The 18,036-nt window shown below is 39.9% G+C and overlaps 1 protein-coding gene across 4 annotated transcripts in view; it reads right to left on the bottom strand.

Moving 5' to 3' along the window:
• The window catches only part of BICC1 (BicC family RNA binding protein 1), a 291,846-nt gene that overhangs the window by 27,577 nt on the left and 246,233 nt on the right, over nt 1–18,036 (bottom strand). For 3 of the 4 annotated variants that reach the window (XM_073548254.1, XM_073548255.1, XM_073548253.1), the window contains exons 6-16: nt 16,934–16,987; nt 9,876–10,070; nt 6,770–7,021; nt 6,415–6,546; nt 5,801–5,975; nt 5,124–5,285; nt 2,785–2,981; nt 2,102–2,240; nt 1,723–1,879; nt 1,490–1,649; nt 126–165 (exon numbers count right to left, since the gene is read on the bottom strand). In XM_073548254.1, coding sequence (XP_073404355.1) covers nt 126–165; nt 1,490–1,649; nt 1,723–1,879; nt 2,102–2,240; nt 2,785–2,981; nt 5,124–5,285; nt 5,801–5,975; nt 6,415–6,546; nt 6,770–7,021; nt 9,876–10,070; nt 16,934–16,987 — 1,663 coding nt within the window. The remainder of the gene's footprint in view (nt 1–125; nt 166–1,489; nt 1,650–1,722; nt 1,880–2,101; nt 2,241–2,784; nt 2,982–5,123; nt 5,286–5,800; nt 5,976–6,414; nt 6,547–6,769; nt 7,022–9,875; nt 10,071–16,933; nt 16,988–18,036) is intronic. The other variant, XM_073548256.1, reaches the window with a different exon arrangement.

Raw genomic sequence — 18,036 nt, 5'->3', positions numbered from 1 at the left:
TGTATATGGAGGCATCCCTTGCATCAGCTACGTGTCATGACTGGACCTGTATTGGATGTAGATGCACCACCTCTTACGCCACCATTACACTTGAACCAAAGAGGAAAAAGTTGACCACCACATACCTTTAGTTGCTAACAATTTCTTTTGTTCATAGTCATAGGCCTATAGACGGGGGGGGCAAATAAAATAAAATTACAACACAAATGGAGCGCCAAGGCCCTTCAAACCATTAACGCACCGTAGTCCCATTAATAAATGTATATTCAAGGGGTATTTCATCAAAGCAGTCCTAGACAGGCACAACATAGGTGGTCTTAGAGGAGGGTCAGAATGGATGGGTGACTTATAGAAGTGGTAAAATATTAAGGCTCATGTTGCAGCAAGGCTGAAGTTCCAGATGATGGGATAGAAAAAAAAATAAATATATATATATATATATATATATATATATATATATATATATATATATATATATATATAGCGCTTAAATGCTTCATTAAAAATAGATGTGCAGTAAATGGTAGCAATTGCGACCATTCAATGTCACAGGGAAGGAGGTTTTTTTTTCTGCGCCGACTTCTATTACTAGTGTGAGTTAGTACAATAGATGTTGAAAAATAATCTCCAGCACTTCTGTAATGGACAGGTATTGATCTTAATCCACCTCATCTGATTTCACACACGATACAAACTTGATTTGGAATAATTAAAGGCACAAGAAACTGAAGCATATGCTCTGTAAATAAGATCGGTGGGGGACAGTCTGCACAAAGTACACCCCATGACTAGTCAGCCACCAATAAGCATATTGACGGAATACGAAAAAAAAAAATTGCCATGTGCAGTAATCGGTAAGACTAGAAAGGGGCTTGTTAGAAAAGTTATAATGGAAGCAATAAATCCCTACTGGCAGTTCAGGGGACCTGGATAAACCATCAGGTTCACCTTAGGAAATGTCAGCATAAAACAACTATTCAAACCGAGCCCAGCAGCTCGGCATAGACATGACTTTGCCCAACAGTTTAGCGCACCTTCCCATCTACTTTGTTTCCATCTATCTCTGTTCTCCTGTAAAGTCAGAGCTGTCAATGTTGAAAGAGTGGGGAAGAGATGGCCGGGAAAAAAGCAGGTAGATGCACGCTACGTGGTTATTAGTAAACTGGAGCTTTGCTTGAGAAGTCATTTTGCGCAGACAGGCAACATTTAAAACATGATACTCAGGTATACTGTCATGGCTATAGGTCTGGCACAGTAATAACTTTCATAACACAGATTGAAAGTGTTTTAATTACTAGTACCCTCCAACAGGTCTTAAAGCACAACAATGACAGTGGACCAAGACATTCATTAGCACAATGGAACAGACAGTAGTTTTAATAACTCAGCCCTTGCTCAGGCTAAACATATGTCAATGTCTTTCTTTGAGTGAAAAACGCACTAAGTTTTGATGGCAGAAGAGCAGCTCAGCCTATACTGCAATCATTACCTGCATGTTAGTGTATGGAGACTGTGAAGTAAGTCGTACCCTTTCTGAGTTCTGTTGTGCGGCTCGCTCGGCTGCTCGCTCACTTCCAGGGGCCTTCTTGTCAGTGACCGGACCCTCAGGAGAGCTCATCTCTGAATCTGACAGTAACCGTTCTGTACCACTATAATGAAGGAACAACACTGTGGCAAATGTGGCTCATGTGTTCATCAAGCATATCCCAAACAAGAACTTACTGCAAGCGAGAGTTCTTGGTGCCTTGCAATAATTCCACCGTCTGCCTCTTTGCACAGGGCACTTTGGCGGAGGTCAGCATTTGTTTGAGTTCATTTGTATTTGCTGAATGGGATGGACTCCTGGGCATTCCTACTTCCACAAACGCATCATTACACCCTGAAGGGCAATGGAAATTTAATGGGTTAACTTTAGGAAAAATCAATCTACACCTTTTCTCATGCAGATCTTGTTATTCACCCGCCCCATCACCCATATTCCAACATGCAAGAAATTTTGACTATTTGTGTTTTTGGGAAGAAGATGCAGAATTTACTTTTAATGCACATAGATTGTTAGAGAAACATGATAAGAAGTGAACTACATAGTCTTCGGGCCTACCTTCTGAATCAGACTTTGGACTTGTTTGATCAGGGGGGCTCCGGTTGTTGGACTGTCTAGAGGATTCCGGTAGGTGAGAGTTCATCACCTTGTCTCCTAGAGATGACGTAGATAATGTCCCGTATTTCATGCTTGACGACTGCAATATTAAAGTTGAAAATAATATACGCAAACTAAAACAAAAAATATTTTAGTACAATATGGTCATCTGTTAACGTCTTTTGAAGCTGAAGGGGGAAACAAAATTTAGTTTTCCATTTAAAATTATAAAAATTAGAAAATGTCAAAAAATTACTAATTTGTTTGGCATCTCCGTGTATGTAAAAGTCCCACCAAAACTAGTTAAACAAGGTGTTCAACTGCAAAAACAAAAATACAAAACCATTTTTTTGTCACCGCACTTTCCACAAATGAATTCAATAAAATGCATTGGAAACTTCAAATACATCCCAAACGAGATCAATAAAAACTACAGCTCCGTGTACAGAAGATAAGCCATCAAACAGGTTTTCTGAATTTTATTCCACCACTAAAATAGAAAAATAAAAATTCAAACGCAACAAGTAATACAGTTGTGCCCTCTAATAAAATAAGAAATCCTTCATGCTTTCCATATATTTTAGGATTATATAACTGGATCTTTCCGCTGCTACAGTAGAGGCCATTATGTAGCGTGTACTTACTTTCACATGACCGTTTAATGCGGATGCCACTTTCTTGCAATCAGAGTGCAGTCCATTCATGTGGACATCAACTGGGGTCAGTCCGGGCGGTGGGGACGGGGTATTTTGGCCATAGTTGGGCACTCCGGATAGAAGAAAGCTAGTTAACGTGGCTTGTGCAGCTGAAGGTACCATCATGTGTGGGATAGCAGAAAATCCTTTAGAAGAAAAAATAAAAAAAAAGTTAGAATGAAGAAGTATTTAAGTGAACTAAATCCTTAGTACACAGTCAGCCCAGAAAGCGCAGTGCACAGTTCCACCCACTAGTTTTGCATGTCCCCCACTGGTGACTGACAGCAGTGGCTTGCCTGAGCATTTTTGGCTTAACGTGCACTCTTCATGTAAGCAAACCAAGCAACCCAGTTAGCATATGTGATTAAACTTTAATTTATGAAGAATAAAGGCAGCAATTACAACACGAAAAGGTGATTTTTTTCCGTGTCTCCACTCACTACTAACGACACCCATGAAATGTGGCACTGCTCACAACAGGCCGACCTTGGGTCTCTGCACTCCAGGCCCTTTTTGATAGGAATGGTCCTGTCTTTTCAGCCTAATTAACCTCTCCCACTCTGGACTAATCCCAAACATTAACTCTAGCTCTCCCTACTGTCAAGCAATTCACAATACTAACATAATTAACCCACACAGTTCACATTAGAATAACACTTGTTATTCAAGGGGCAACGTGGGCAGTAGGTCATCCCCTTACATAGCAATGACTTTACTCTGCTGACATAAAAAAATTCAGTAGGCAGAATTGCAATACTAAATACAGCCATAAGGAAAAATACAGATTTACCCAATTGCAGTATGTTAACCCTTTATTATTTAGGTGCAAAAAAGGAAACTGTGACCATATAGAGCCATACAGCAACTAAGCCTTATTCTAGTATTAACAGCCCATTCTTTCTCAGACCATTTTCACTTGTTTTTACAGTAACAAATCCCAAGCTTTTTTGGCAATTCTATGTAATTTTCCATTCTAAAGACAATGTTGGTAAGAAGTGATTTCCCAGGACAGATTAGTACTGTAACCGGTAATTATGTTTAATGCCACAGAGGCGGATCATAATGGAAAGTATATAACTTGAGGAATTCGTCAGAAGTAACAAAAAACAGGTCAAAATATTCTACACGGATTAATCTGCAATTTATTTTGGTTAGGATTTGTGAGCCAAGTCAAGAAAACTTAAAAAGAACATTTTACCTTTGTATGATATTTTACAATTTTGTTGGCAATAATGTTCTTTTTTAAGGTTTTATATTTCAACGAGTCAGTAAACTAGTGTAAAAAGGACATTTCATGTGGATTCCGACAAACTTATCTTTCAACAGGACTGACGACTAGAATGATCTAAAAATTGGCATTAGGACGTTATAAAAAAAATATCCCTACATCAACTATTATTTTTTGTGGTGGGGCATGGTGTTTAAAATGAATTATAATTTTACAATAATTACGTTTAAAGTCATCAAAAATGCATAAATGCAGATTACGTTATTGCACAAAGATTAAAGACTACAAACAGTTGCACATTATTAATATGCTTTATATATGCCAACAGTACCAACTTTTTGAACAGTCTTCATTAACAATTTCCCATCATATTGGTACTGCGGAGCGTGGGTAATAAACCCTTTACTTATCTAGCTGTTCTGCAAAATCTGATATAGATCCAGTGGCACTTTGCTCCCAACTCTGGTGATTTTCTCTACTTTCTCCCCCTCTTCCCATATGGTTAGATATAGTAGCAGGAAAGGGGTTACACCTAGCAGATCAGTGAAGAGGCGCAAAGCATCCAAGGACAATAGCTCACTCAGGTTTTAGAAAGAACAAACAAGATCCTTCACTAGCTGTAGAAAGGGAAATCGCTCCAGGAATGAAGCTGGACTGAAACACTAGAGCTAGACAACAACACAAAGGCTGAAACTAGACACAGCTTACTAGCATATATCCAAGGTTCTGAAAAAATCATGGCAGAATGAAGGCCATGAACAACGAATACATGTTAAAACGAATTATATATGTACGAATAGCCAAAGTTAACAATTTTTAGGTTTGCTCTGCTTTAATGATCTTCGACTTTTAACCTGTAGATGTCATTATTCATAGATTCTTAACCTATGACTGAAATACCCATGCATATGGCAAAACAAGGCGCTTGAGAACAAATACAGCTTAAATGTTTGCATCAATCACATGAAAATCTTTATAAAAGTTCCAACAATTCTCCAATAAATATCAGTTGTACACCTAGTAAAACTGAAGAATCAGAACACGGCAGTGCTTCAGTCACCTGCGGCGCTGGTAGTGTTCGCCAATGACGTTGCCCACAGTGTTGGACTTGGTGCAGCCGAACTGGGGCTGTGTAGGGGACTGACCGAACTGTTAAGGGCATTCAGCAGAGTATTTTGGGCTGTAGAGGAGTTAACCGAGAGAGCATTGGGGCCCAGGAGACCTGCGGAAGCCGTAAAAAGAGCGTTATTAGAAGAGTAAAAAACAACATTACGTTTCCTCTGTGTATTTAGAAATCTCGCTGAGGTCTAAAGCTTTCTGTGTAATGTGGAAATATTTCATCATTAATTAATCTGATATTAAATAGGTTCTCTGGGACAGTATAAAGTTTACTGAACGAGCACAGTGTGTTCTCCCACCTCCCTAGAAAGCGAGCACTCTGTTAGTAATGGCAATAGGCTTTTAATAACGCAAATATTAACTTGTCTATTAACTAGTATAAACCTCAAAGTAAAGTTTACATTTAGCACCAATATAATGCACCAATATGTAAAGTAAGTGGTTCTGTAGGTTTTAAGAAAAATGCAAGATTACGTATTAATGAGCGCAGACCTTTTCCGGTCATTATATCTAGTATTCCTAAGTTGTGTGGGTTTAATAAAGAGATCATAGAGCATGATGCACACTAACAAATATAGTGTTGTAAAAATATGTAACATGATTTCCGCTTTTACTCACCTAATCCAGTAAGTCCCAAACCTGCTGTCAGTATATCCAGGCCAGGAAAAGGCATTGGACAAGATAATGTAGACTGGCTTGTGATGGCCACGCCACTGCTGTCCAGTCCAAGAAGGCACTTTCGGGCTTCATACATATTTAAGGCATTTCTTTCCACACTTTTTACAATCACTGACTGAAAGAGATATGAAAATATAATTACATCAAGAAATTTAATCTAAAAAACACAAAACTTCATCCATCTTCGTTCACAACAATCTCTTGACCGTACACTCTACATAAAGAATATACCCCAAGTCACAACTATATAAAGGTTTAAAACATAGTTTGCACTATTTCCATAAGATCTTCAATTTACCAGCAAAACTTTAGAGTGCCAGATTATACAATACCAGACTAGAATTTAGAGCCAACCCTTGATTAGATGAAGAATTATTTCCCAGACAAGAGTTTCACTGCTGTGAAAGATGATGGCCAGGCTTAGGATAGCTTGATAAACTAAACAAGTGGCAGAGATCCCAGACCAGCAATGGAGATGGAGGCTGAATATACTTAAAAATAAAAAAACAGGTGGAAAATTCCTCTAAGTCATCACTTTATTCCTTGAAACTTACTTTACTTGGCTGCTTCGGCTTTGGTTTTATGCTGATGAACACATCTAACTGCTCCATGAGCTGCGTTATATACTGTGGCTCTACCTCAATCTCTTCTTTCATGTCAAACATCAGAACTAGTGGGAGACATCCCTATGAAAGTAATAAAAAACGAGTTAGATAAACACAATTTTATATACTCACATACATTGTGAAGTACAATTATATAACAATAATGTACAATGGACTTTATCTTGACAGTTTACTACTGATCTCCACAAGACCTACCGACTAGACTCGGCCTCAAGGCTTTACTTCAAGCAGATGTTGGACATGTAATGTCTCCAAGATAATCAAACCCTTAAAAGATGCCTACCATGAGATACTGTCTGGCCAAGCAGACTGACTCGATGGTGCCTTGGAGGTAGACTGTGGACTTCTTCAGAGGGTTATTGGGATCTGGGAAGTGGATCTGAGCACCAGTTCGTTGCATGATGTGCTTGATATTGCCACCGTTTCGGCCCATCATAAAGAGGTGATGTTGTGCAGCTATATCCAATTGTGTGCTGACAGGTATCGCATTGGCAAGGCTACCCGCAAGATGTTCCAGCAATAGCGCAGTACCTTCCTATCAAAAACAAAAAATCAAAAAGATGTCAAACTATCACAATAAAAAAAAACGACTGACCTTAAACCCCTTTTAAAAACATGGCCATGAGGGAAACTAGCCGGGGCAGTGCGGATCCTGTGGTTCTTTCATAAAAACTAAGCTATTAATGTCTAAACCTTACCAAATGTAATTCCACTGAAAAAATGTGTGTGAATATATTTACAGACAGAAATGTTTACATCTTGGAGATTTTAGTAATAAGATGTGCCACTAACATGACATGTAGCTCAAATATCACTCATAGAACTCCATACAACATACCAAGAGACTTCTATGTATTTGTAAAAATGAGATCTTCAACATCTGTTGCATCTTTAGATGATTACAGGATTCGAGCCCATGTTAAAGCCCTCTGTAAACTACACAGTTTACTTAGTATGTATGTCTTTACATAGTCCAAAGAACATAACCGCTGCACGTATTTATTGGAGGAGAAGGCAATAAAACATTTGTTTTACTAACTTAGCTAGAAAACAAAGTGTACATGATCCAATGTGAAAATTCACCCAAGACCTCCCACTATTTCTGATGGACACTGAATTTGGACAGTAGGGGGATAAGTCACAGAATTGGTATATGTCCGCATCTGGAATGTATACAAGGTGCACGGCAAACCTGGAAATAACGTCAAGTAATGCGATATTGCCTTTTATTGCATGATTGAAGTAAATTACAAAACATAAGAGACACTTGGCCCTGATGATCATGCTTTTTGTGGCTTTTTATGGGGTAAAAGTTTGATTTCAAGTCATTTTTTTATTTGTGCCAAATTCATTATGACTGTCGCAGCATTTTTACACTTTTTCAGGCTTTACTTTTTAGGTATGCACAACAATATGGACAAAGTTTGTATTCTCTAGATGTTTGTGCCTTATTCATTATTTGAGACTTTTTAAAGATGTTGCCAAGTTGTTAGGCCATTTTATTCCAGTAATGTAAAGTCGTTTGCAATTGTTTTTGCTTAACTTAAGTCTAACGAGATATTTTAATGTTTGTTTTTTTTAAAGGGACATGCAGCCTTTGAGACAAACAAAAGGATGTCATTTTGATGAAGATTTTGTAAAGTCTGCCAGCACAAAGAACAGAATAAAAAAAACAAAACATTGTAAAATCTGCAAAATAAAGAAATCAGGGACCTTGCGTTCTGTCAAATCTATTGTACATACGGGGATAGATCATTTGCCATTTATTGATGTCGCGTTTTAGCCTTGTGGCATTGACTGACTTGAGCCAAATCCTTTAAAGTGTCTTTGTTTTTGCCTTTAACCAGTTTTTGGGACTTTTCAGTACCAAAACTTGCAAATTAAAATAAAAAAAGAAAAAAAAAAAAAGCCAGATTGAAAACTCCTACAGAAACCTTACTCCTAGCAGGGACTGGCATGAGATATGACCACTAAAAGGAAACCCATGCAAGTCACATCTCATGAATCACACCAAGTAACAGTGGCTCAGTGGTTAGCACTGTTGCTTTGCATCGCTGGGGTCCAGAGTTCAAATTCCACCAAGGACAACATCATCTGCAAGGAGTTTGTACGTTCTCCCCGTGTTTGCGTGGGTTTCCTGCCACACTCTAAAGACATACTGATAGGCAGATCAGATTGTGAACCCCATTGTGGACAGTGCAGATAATGAATGTAAAGCGCTGTGGAATTAATGGTGCTATAAAAGTGAATCATCTGGATAGGCAAAGTTAAGAAAAAAAAAAAAAGATTTAAAGTGAACCTGTCAGCAGGATTATGCAAAGTAACCTACAGTGTCTGGTCGGCACCGTTATTCTGATTAAAATGATACCTTGGTTATGTTTTTTTCAAATACACCCATTAGTATATTCATTATGCAAACTAGGGGGCAGGTCAGTGGGGGATCAGTGACGTCAGCAGTCTGCATTATGAATATATAATCAGAGCACCACATACCCCAGCCCCACCTTTGGAAACGAGCATATTAACTAAAAACTGAAAAGGATTAAAAGAGAAGCACAAGACGAATTTCATCAACCAAGGTATCATTTTAATCAGTATAACGGCGCCGACCTGACACTGTCTGTGGGTTACTGGTTCCCTTTAAGGACAAAGTGGCACAAAAGGTATAGAGAATAAGGAGCGAATACTAAAGTTTCTAAAAAGAAGAAAGTTATATTGGAAGAGAAAAGAAAACTGAAGTTTGGGTCCATGGTCTTGTATAACAGGTTATGTGATGTACAAAAAAATAAAATAAGTAACTGACACTATAATATGGGGCCAAGTGGTTCGGGTCAACGGTTACAAGCAGAATTGTGAATGCAGCTCTGGCAACTCAGCACTAAAATACCTAAGACTGTACGTAGGACAGAGAACTCAATGCAATGCCTATGAAGTAAAATAAGTGTTACATGGACGTGCACACACAAGTTAGCAGATCAGCCATGTCCCTTGTTCTAGAATCCCATTACACTCCTATATGAACTTCATTTAACTTGTTTAAACCAACATAGTGTCACTGGAGAGGAAATCCACCAGATGCCGCTCCACTGAATCCACACATTAACATGATGGAGCATTTTGAACCTTCTTAATGCCAGGAGGTTCATTTCATTAATGTTCTGATGCCATGTGTAGGGATTAAGCCGTGGAGTAGGAGCACACATCAGTATGTGACACCGAAATGAACCCTCACAATGGTTTACGCAAATTCTCCTTTCAGGATGAGCTGTTTCGCAGCTGGAAAAACATAAGTGTGATTGCAGAATGAACCTGGCTGCTTACAGAGGGGCCCGATTCATAGAAAAGCTTTCGGGTTAATGCCTTCTGACAAATGGATCCGAGAGAATTACCTTAACAGCACTAGTGTTATTCTGGGACCCCCTTACAATCACAGTAGCACCGTAGACTCTTGAGCGTTGCTTGAATGAAACGGTTATGTTGTAGGTTTGGGAAATGTGCTGGATTGTGGGTGAGTTCGGATCAGGAATTGGCTGCAGAATTCCCGCTATGGGCAAATCAAACATTAACACCAACGGCAGCAGCTCCTGCAGGAGACGAAGAAAAAAGCAATATAGTTTAGTATGTATGAACAGAATTTGCATAAATTTTTGCAGCCTGTTAAAGGCAAGGTTACATCGAGTTGGGGGCGCATATGGTATAAGGTACACTAACAAAAGTATCAAGCCAATATCCACTTTTATGCAACTTGTGATTGTGGATGCAGACATTTTCTATAGTCTTCTTTACTATAAGGCTATGTTCTCAAGATCAGGACGCAGCAGCGCTTTGGACGCGATGCATGTTCACAGTGTTTAAAGCACTGCTGTCTATTGAATGCAGGTAAATCCACACGTGTTCGCTGAATCGTTAGGATTTACTGCATTCAATACAATTTATTGATTAAATTTCTGTTGGGGAGACTGGTGTCAGGAGAAATTGACATGCAGCCGTCTGGAAAGTGTCCGTGGGTGATCCACAGGTGACTATGCATGCATCGTGGACATGGGATTTCTAGAAGTCCCATCCACTATGCTGTAACATCTGACTGCTGCGGGTCTGACGATGCATAAATACACAGCGTCCAACCCTCAGCAATTCCTGATCGTGTGCATGTACCCTAAAGAATTGCCATCAACGGTGTAGAAAATGTATACGATTAAAGTAACAACCTAGCAAGTGCAAAAATAATTTAACCAAGTATACAGGACAAGAAAAACGAAGTATACTGGACACGTACTGGACATGCTGAACTATCGAGGGTTTCTCAAGCACATGGGCTATTTTTCCAGTTAGTCCACACAGGATATTTCTGCAGTGTCGGGTGGAGAGGTTGCATGGGCCTATAACTGATGTCATGTTATAGGCCTAGGCTAAGGCTTGGTCCTGACCTGAATAAAATCCTTCAAAACTGGGTATTTTTCAAACACAAAAACAGGATGTGGGCTAAATTCACAGATCCATATTATAAGGTTGTGCTCGGCCTGTAATATCCAAACTGACCGCAGGTCGTCTGACCTGATCAAGGTGACATACGGAGGCAGGTTGCTTGGGTCAGGGGACCTGGGGCAGGAGAGTATTGAGGTTTGAGCATGAACGATATCATACGGACATGTAAATTAACAGCAGGGGTGCAGGTCTTCCCACTGAGGGTAATTAGATTGGAAACCAATGGAGGAACCACTGAAAATTCTATCAGCAACAGAGCAATATATCCTATATATGCCAAGCAATGTTGGGTAGTAAGACCTAGTGAAAATATGCAAATCTGAAAACACAGCATAGCTAACAAGCCACAGTGCAGAATCAAGGGTTGTTTTTCTTGCTTTTTAATGACTATATGAATGAGTGGTGCGGTGTACAAGTAGGGGCCAAGGAATGTTAGATGGGACATAAATGCAGATCTAAAGCAAATAATCTTTCAATACTTCTGCCTGTGTGTACTTTAGCAGTCAGCAGGCGATCAGTAATAAATGATGAATTAAATAACTGCATGCAGAAAGGTGGTTTAGTCTGGACTATAAAACGTTTCAAACACCGATGAGTTGAAAACCACAAAGCAACGGAGGATATCTGAAATATGTCACTAAAAACAGCCAAACCATTATAGAAAAGGGTTTCTTTTCCAAAACAGCACAATGGTATTCACCCAGCCAGAGAAACCTCTAATCAGATGTTGTAGGACATCCGTGCACAGAGCAAGAATATGCGGCTTCAAATAAGACTGGAAAATCTAATGATTACTGTAAATGCCAGGTGGGGGGGAAAAAAAAAAAAAAAAATGTAGGAACTTGTAGAGCTTAAGACAGATCTTGAGATTTAACAATGGAGGGAAAAAAAATACAAAAAACACAAACAGCCATTACATTGATGCAGTAGTATAAGTACTAATCACCACTGTATGGATGCCATCGCCTATGGTGGTTGTTAAATTGGCGATTTCTAGATCTGACATCACACTAACATTTTTTACTTTTGATTTTAATATAAGGAGCAAATTGCAATTTCCTCCCTATTTAGTATCTCAGCTTTTCCAAAATTCCAGTCCTCACAGCCCCCAAAATGTTCTCTGGATGTCATGAATAAACAGGTGAATGACATATCAAGGCATCGGGAATTCTCATTGGTGCAACACTATGGAAGTAATGAAAACATGACTTGCTGGGGCCGTGAGGATTGGAATTGTGGAAACACTGGACTAGTACTCAGAAAATATAGTCCAGTTGAAAACAGGAGGAGCGGGCTGCAGTTGTAGTACATATCCTTCTGTATTTGTGTGACACCCATGCTGTGAGAAGGGAGTGGGGAACAGCGCTCCTTCTCCCCTCCTATCAGTGTTTGAGACTGCAGGAGAAAAGTGGTTTGTACACAGAGCTGCAGTGGAGAGTTGGGAAATAATGGTGGAAAATATGGAAAGAGAATTATTAGCACTGGAGCTGTGCGAAAGAAAGCAAAGGCAGCAGAGCCCTGGACACCCAAAGCTCATATCCAATCTAGATGACAGAGGGGGGGGGGGGGGGGCAATGGCCACAAAATGACTGAAAATCACAGATTGCAATTAACTAAGATGAAATACTAAACATAAGAACTTTTTTTTTCCTATGTCTAAGGCTTTAAAAGAGAACACTGAACAAAAGAAAGAAAAAAAAAAAAAAGTGTTGCCAGGCATTTAATGTATATAGAAAATAGATTTGAAATGGAAAAACAAGTTACTTAACCTCTTAATGACCACCAAAACATTTTTTTACTGACCTGCGATCTAAGAATAGCATCCCCTCGATAGGTGACAATCTTGCAGCTGTCGGCTGTACACGATAGCCAACAACCTGCTGCATCAGTCACTATTGGTGTTGGCACTGACCATGGCTGCTTAACCCCTGAGATGCTGCTATCAGTGACTACAGCATCTAAATGGGTAACAATGTGGGGGCTCCAGTCAGCACCCTGAGATCATGATTGTGTGGTCCTGATGGTTCCTATGGCAATTCACGGCCAAATAGCGGCCTTAGAGTCTGGCGGCTATAGTGACCTGTTCAGAAGTTAGCGACATTTAGGTGGTAAAAATAACATTTTTTCATTCCTGTCATGCCAGTTTGCATTAAATTCCTGAAATGCAACTGAAGAGTTAAAATGCTCAACAGCAATTTTAAATACCGTATATACTCGTGTATAAGCCGACCCCCTAATTTTGCCACAAAAAAACTGGGAAAACTTATTGACTCGCGTATAAGTCTAGGGTTAAATGGTGGTCCGAGAAGATGCTCCATAGATAAACTCCCCCATATGCTGCTGCACAAGGGTTAATGCTGCCCCATAAATACCCCCATATGCTGCTCCACAAGGATTAATGCTGCCCCATAAATACCCCCCAATAGCTGCTCCACAAGGGTTAATGCTGCCCCATAAATACCCCCTATACAGTTGTGGCCAAAAGTATTGACACCCCTGCAATTCTGTCAGATAATACTCAGTTTCTTCGTGAAAATGATTGCAAACAAATTCTTTGGTATTATCTTCATTTAATTTGTCTTAAATGAAAAAACACAAAAGAGAATGAAGCAAAAAGTAAAACATTGATCATTTCACACAAAACTCCAAAAATGGGCCAGACAAAAGTATTGGCACCCTTAGCCTAATACTTGGTTGCACAACCTTTAGCCAAAATAACTGCGACCAACCGCTTCTGGTAACCATCAATGAGTTTCTTACAATGCTCTGCTGGAATTTTGGACCATTCTTCTTTGGCAAACTGCTCCAGTTCCCTGATATTTGAAGGTTGCCTTCTCCAAACTGCCATTTTTAGATCTCTCCACAGGTGTTCTATGGGATTCAGGTCTGGACTCATTGCTGGCCACCTTAGAAGTCTCCAGTGCTTTTTGAAGTGTTTTGGGTCATTGTCCTGCTGGAAGACCCATGACCTCTGAGGGAGACCCAGCTTTCTCACACTGGGCCCTACATTATGCTGCAAAATTTGTTGGTAGTCTTCAGACTTCATAATGCCATGCACACGGTCAAGCAGTCCAGTGCCAGAGGCAGCAAAGCAACACCAAAACATCAGGGAACCTCCGCCATGTTTGACTGTAGGGACTGTGTTCTTTTCTTTGAATGCCTCTTTTTTTTTCTCCTGTAAACTCTATGTTGATGCCTTTGCCAAAAAGCTCTACTTTTGTCTCATCTGACCAGAGAACATTCTTCCAAAACGTTTTAGGCTTTTTCAGGTAAGTTTTGGCAAACTCCAGCCTGGCTTTTTTATGTCTCAGGGTCAGAAGTGGGGTCTTCCTGGGTCTCCTACCATACAGTCCCTTTTCATTCAGACGCCAACGGATAGTACGGGTTGACACCGTTGTACTATCGGACTTCAGGGCAGCTTGAACTTGTCTGGATGTTAGTCGAGGTTCTTTATCCAACATCCACACAATCTTGCGTTGAAATCTCTTGTCAATTTTTCTTTTCAGTCCACATCTAGGGAGGTTAGCCACAGTGCCATGGGCATTAAACTTCTTGATGACACTGTGCACGGTAGACACAGGAACATTCAAGTCTTTGGAGATGGACTTGTAGCCTTGAGATTACTCATGCTTCCTCACAATTTGGCTTCTCAAGTCCTCAGACAGTTCTTTGGTCTTCTTTCTTTTCTCCATGCTCAATGTGGTGCACACAAGGACACAGGACAGAGGTTGAGTCAACTTTAATCCATGTCAACTGGCTGCAAGTGTGATTTAGTTATTGCCAACACCTGTTAGGTGCCACAGGTAAGTTACAGGAGCTGTTAATTACACAAATTAGAGAAGTATCACATGATTTTTCAAACAGTGCCAATACTTTTGTCCACCCTCTTTTTTATGTTTGGTGTGGAATTATATCCAATTTGGCTTTAGGACAATTCTTTTTGTGTTTTTTCATTTAAGACAAATTAAATGAAGATAATAGTACCAAAGAATTTGTGTTTGCAATCATTTTCAGGAAGAAACGGAGTATTATCTGACAGAATTGCAGGGGTGTCAATACTTTTGGCCACAACTGTATGCTGCTCCACAAGGGTTAATGCTGCCCCATAAATACCCCCCATATGCTGCTCCACAAGGGTTAATGCTGCCCCATAAGATGCTCCATATATACCCCTTATTTGCTGCTGCAATAAAAAAAAAAAAAAAACACACTCACCTCTCCGTCGCTGGTGGCCAGGTGCCGGCGTCCTGAGCCCCTGGCAGTGGCAACATTCACCTGTCCCCGTTCCAAGCCGTGCACCGCTGTGTCTCCTGGATCTACGTCATCACGCTCTCTGCGGTCACAGCAGCAGGACCCGGAGACACAGCGGTGCACGGAGTGAATATCACTCTGCCCCCGTCATACTCACCACTTCTAGCAAAAGGTCTTCTCTGCAGCGGCAGCCCCTGCTTCTCCCTCTGCTTCCTGCATTCAGCTGGTCACGTGGTACCGCTCATTAAATATGCACATAGTCATGAGTTTAGTGAGCGGTACCACGTGACCACTGAATGCAGGAAGCAGACAGCAGAAGGAGACCCAGAGGCTGCAGAGAAGTGCCAGGAGAGGCGAGTATGATCTCCGACACCCCTGCTCCCCCTCCCCGGTATATGACTCGCGTATAAGCCGAGAGGGTGACTTTCAGCCCCCAAAAAATGGGCTGAAAATCTCGGCTTATACATGAGTATATACGGTATACAGACATATAATATAATATAATATATAATATAATATATAATATAATATAATATATAATATAATATATTATATAATAATATATATATATATATCTCTCTTTTGGGGTTTTTCCAATATACAGGCTCACAAAGTCACTGAATAGGTCCTTTGAAAAATACATTTTGAAAATTTCCTTGATGAAAAAATTACTGCTACATTTTTAAACCTTCTAAAACGCTAAAAAAAATAAACTTTAAAAATGGTGACGACCTAAAGCAGGCATGAGGGAAATGTTATTTACTAATGTGCTTGAGTGGTGTGACTAGTTGGTTTAAAGGGATAATCATATCTAGAAATATGCAATTTTTAAAAATAAACAATACATAACATAAATTTACCAGCATAAAACATAATGTGCTATAAAAAAAAAAAATACAATCTCAAATTCACTGGGATACATGGAAGCATTGCAGGGTAATTACCACAAAGTGATAGTAGTAAAAAACGTGGCTTCGTCATTAAGAGTTTAAGTGCCTCTTTCAACCGACTGTGCACTGTATTTTAGGACATCCTTTCAAGGGGTTGTCCCTTTTAAAGACAAAACAAAGAGCAATTTACTCACCACCCCCAGGTCCAGCGCCTAGTTTCCAGCACCGGTATGGACTGTGGAGCTAACACCTGCTAATTAGCGAGTTCAGCAGCTCTGATTGGGCACGCCATCCATTCATAAGGGGCAAAGCTGCTGAGCTCACAGATTAGCTGCTGTACTGCCTATGTGACATCAGCACCACAGCCACTACCGGTCACTGGGAGCAGCGCCAGAGACTCTGTGGACTGGAGACAATCGGCAAAGTGTGTTATCTGTATTTTTTTTTTTTTTTTCCCAATAAACTGCAGTCAGGGATTTAGATGCTGTGCTAAGGGCTTGTGGGTGGGTGAGTACCAAACAGATTGCAGATGAGTTCATGTGACCACTCGCAGCATTACTTAGTGACAGAGGAGAATTAGGAGTGTGAGCCTTCTGCTTGCTCATTAAATTTAATAAAGCTAATAAGTGTGTAGGGAATAGCTTGTATTTCAACATGACAGCCCCCCCCCCCCCCCCCCAATCTGGGCATCCTATACAGGACATGACATGTGGAGAACGCACAGGCGACAGACGCTTTTAGGCAGTAAGTAAAGAGCATGTGATGTGCAACGCTGTACATTAATACGTTTAAAAAAAAAAAAAAACTACACAAAAACTTACTCGTATTCTTACTCTTGCAGATTCAACTCCAGCAGGCTGCCCAGCAATTGACACCTGCAATGCAAAATTAAATGAGATTATGTGAGCAAGCCAGTGGCCACAATGAGCAAGCCACCGCAGTAAAAAAACAAAAAACCCTAAACTTAAATTGCGGACGCCCCCATGAATTACTAAGCTGCTTTAGCCAAATTTGTTGCAATACCTAAGGAAGAGAAAGGGATCAGATGTGGTATATTGGACTCATTCATCTCTAGAAAACTATGTGGCTAATCATCCATAACAGACAATCCATTAAGAGCGGACCATTTTTGTAATCTCATACAGCCTTTAAAGTGGGATTCACACATGGAATTATCAATGCAAACTTTCAAGTCAGAAATGAATAAAAAAGTGGAGAAAACAAGAAGGAACAAATTGTACTTCTTAAGCCACATGGAAATCCAAAGTTCATGACCCGCTGAACTACCTGAGGATCGAAATGGCAAACTCTGTCCTTGTTGGCCAAATAGTTTGTTTTTAGATTGCAAATTTAAGCACAGAACTGTAACATCCAAATAAAGTTATAACCACAGACAAACATGCCATCTTCTTTGTACTGAATATATGTAGTTAAGTGCACTCCATTCCTGGAAGAACCTTAGTCTGCATTAAGAATTATCACATATGTTCCCCATCAAAAAATGTCTAGCGCCCTGGGATTTTCTCCGTCTGGTCTTATGATGTCACTGCTGACTCACTCATGGTTTCCATTCCAGGAGTGAAGATGCAATCTCTAGTCATTGGAGTGGAAGTTGTAATGAGATAGAAACCATAATCGGACCACACCTTGTTCTGAGAAAGCAACCTCACACATTTGATAGATTACTTTGAACGACAAAAAAAAAAAAATAAATAAAATGTCTACAATCAGTAGGAGATACTTCGTTTGAAGTAATAAATAAATCACAGTACAAACTGTCTAATGTTGTGCAATATAGCTGCTCTTTGTGACATGCTTGTGTAACCACAAATGGTCTATGGGAACAAGAAGACTACAGGCAAAATGTAGCCACAATTTTTGAAAACATTTCTCAAACTCAACTACCACAAGAAATCTTGCTGCA

The sequence above is a fragment of the Dendrobates tinctorius genome, unplaced genomic scaffold (assembly GCF_039654945.1).
Source record: "Dendrobates tinctorius isolate UK_male_01 unplaced genomic scaffold, ASM3965494v1 ptg000156l, whole genome shotgun sequence".
Taxonomy (NCBI): domain Eukaryota; kingdom Metazoa; phylum Chordata; class Amphibia; order Anura; family Dendrobatidae; genus Dendrobates; species Dendrobates tinctorius.
This window is presented reverse-complemented; position numbering and strand designations above follow the sequence as displayed.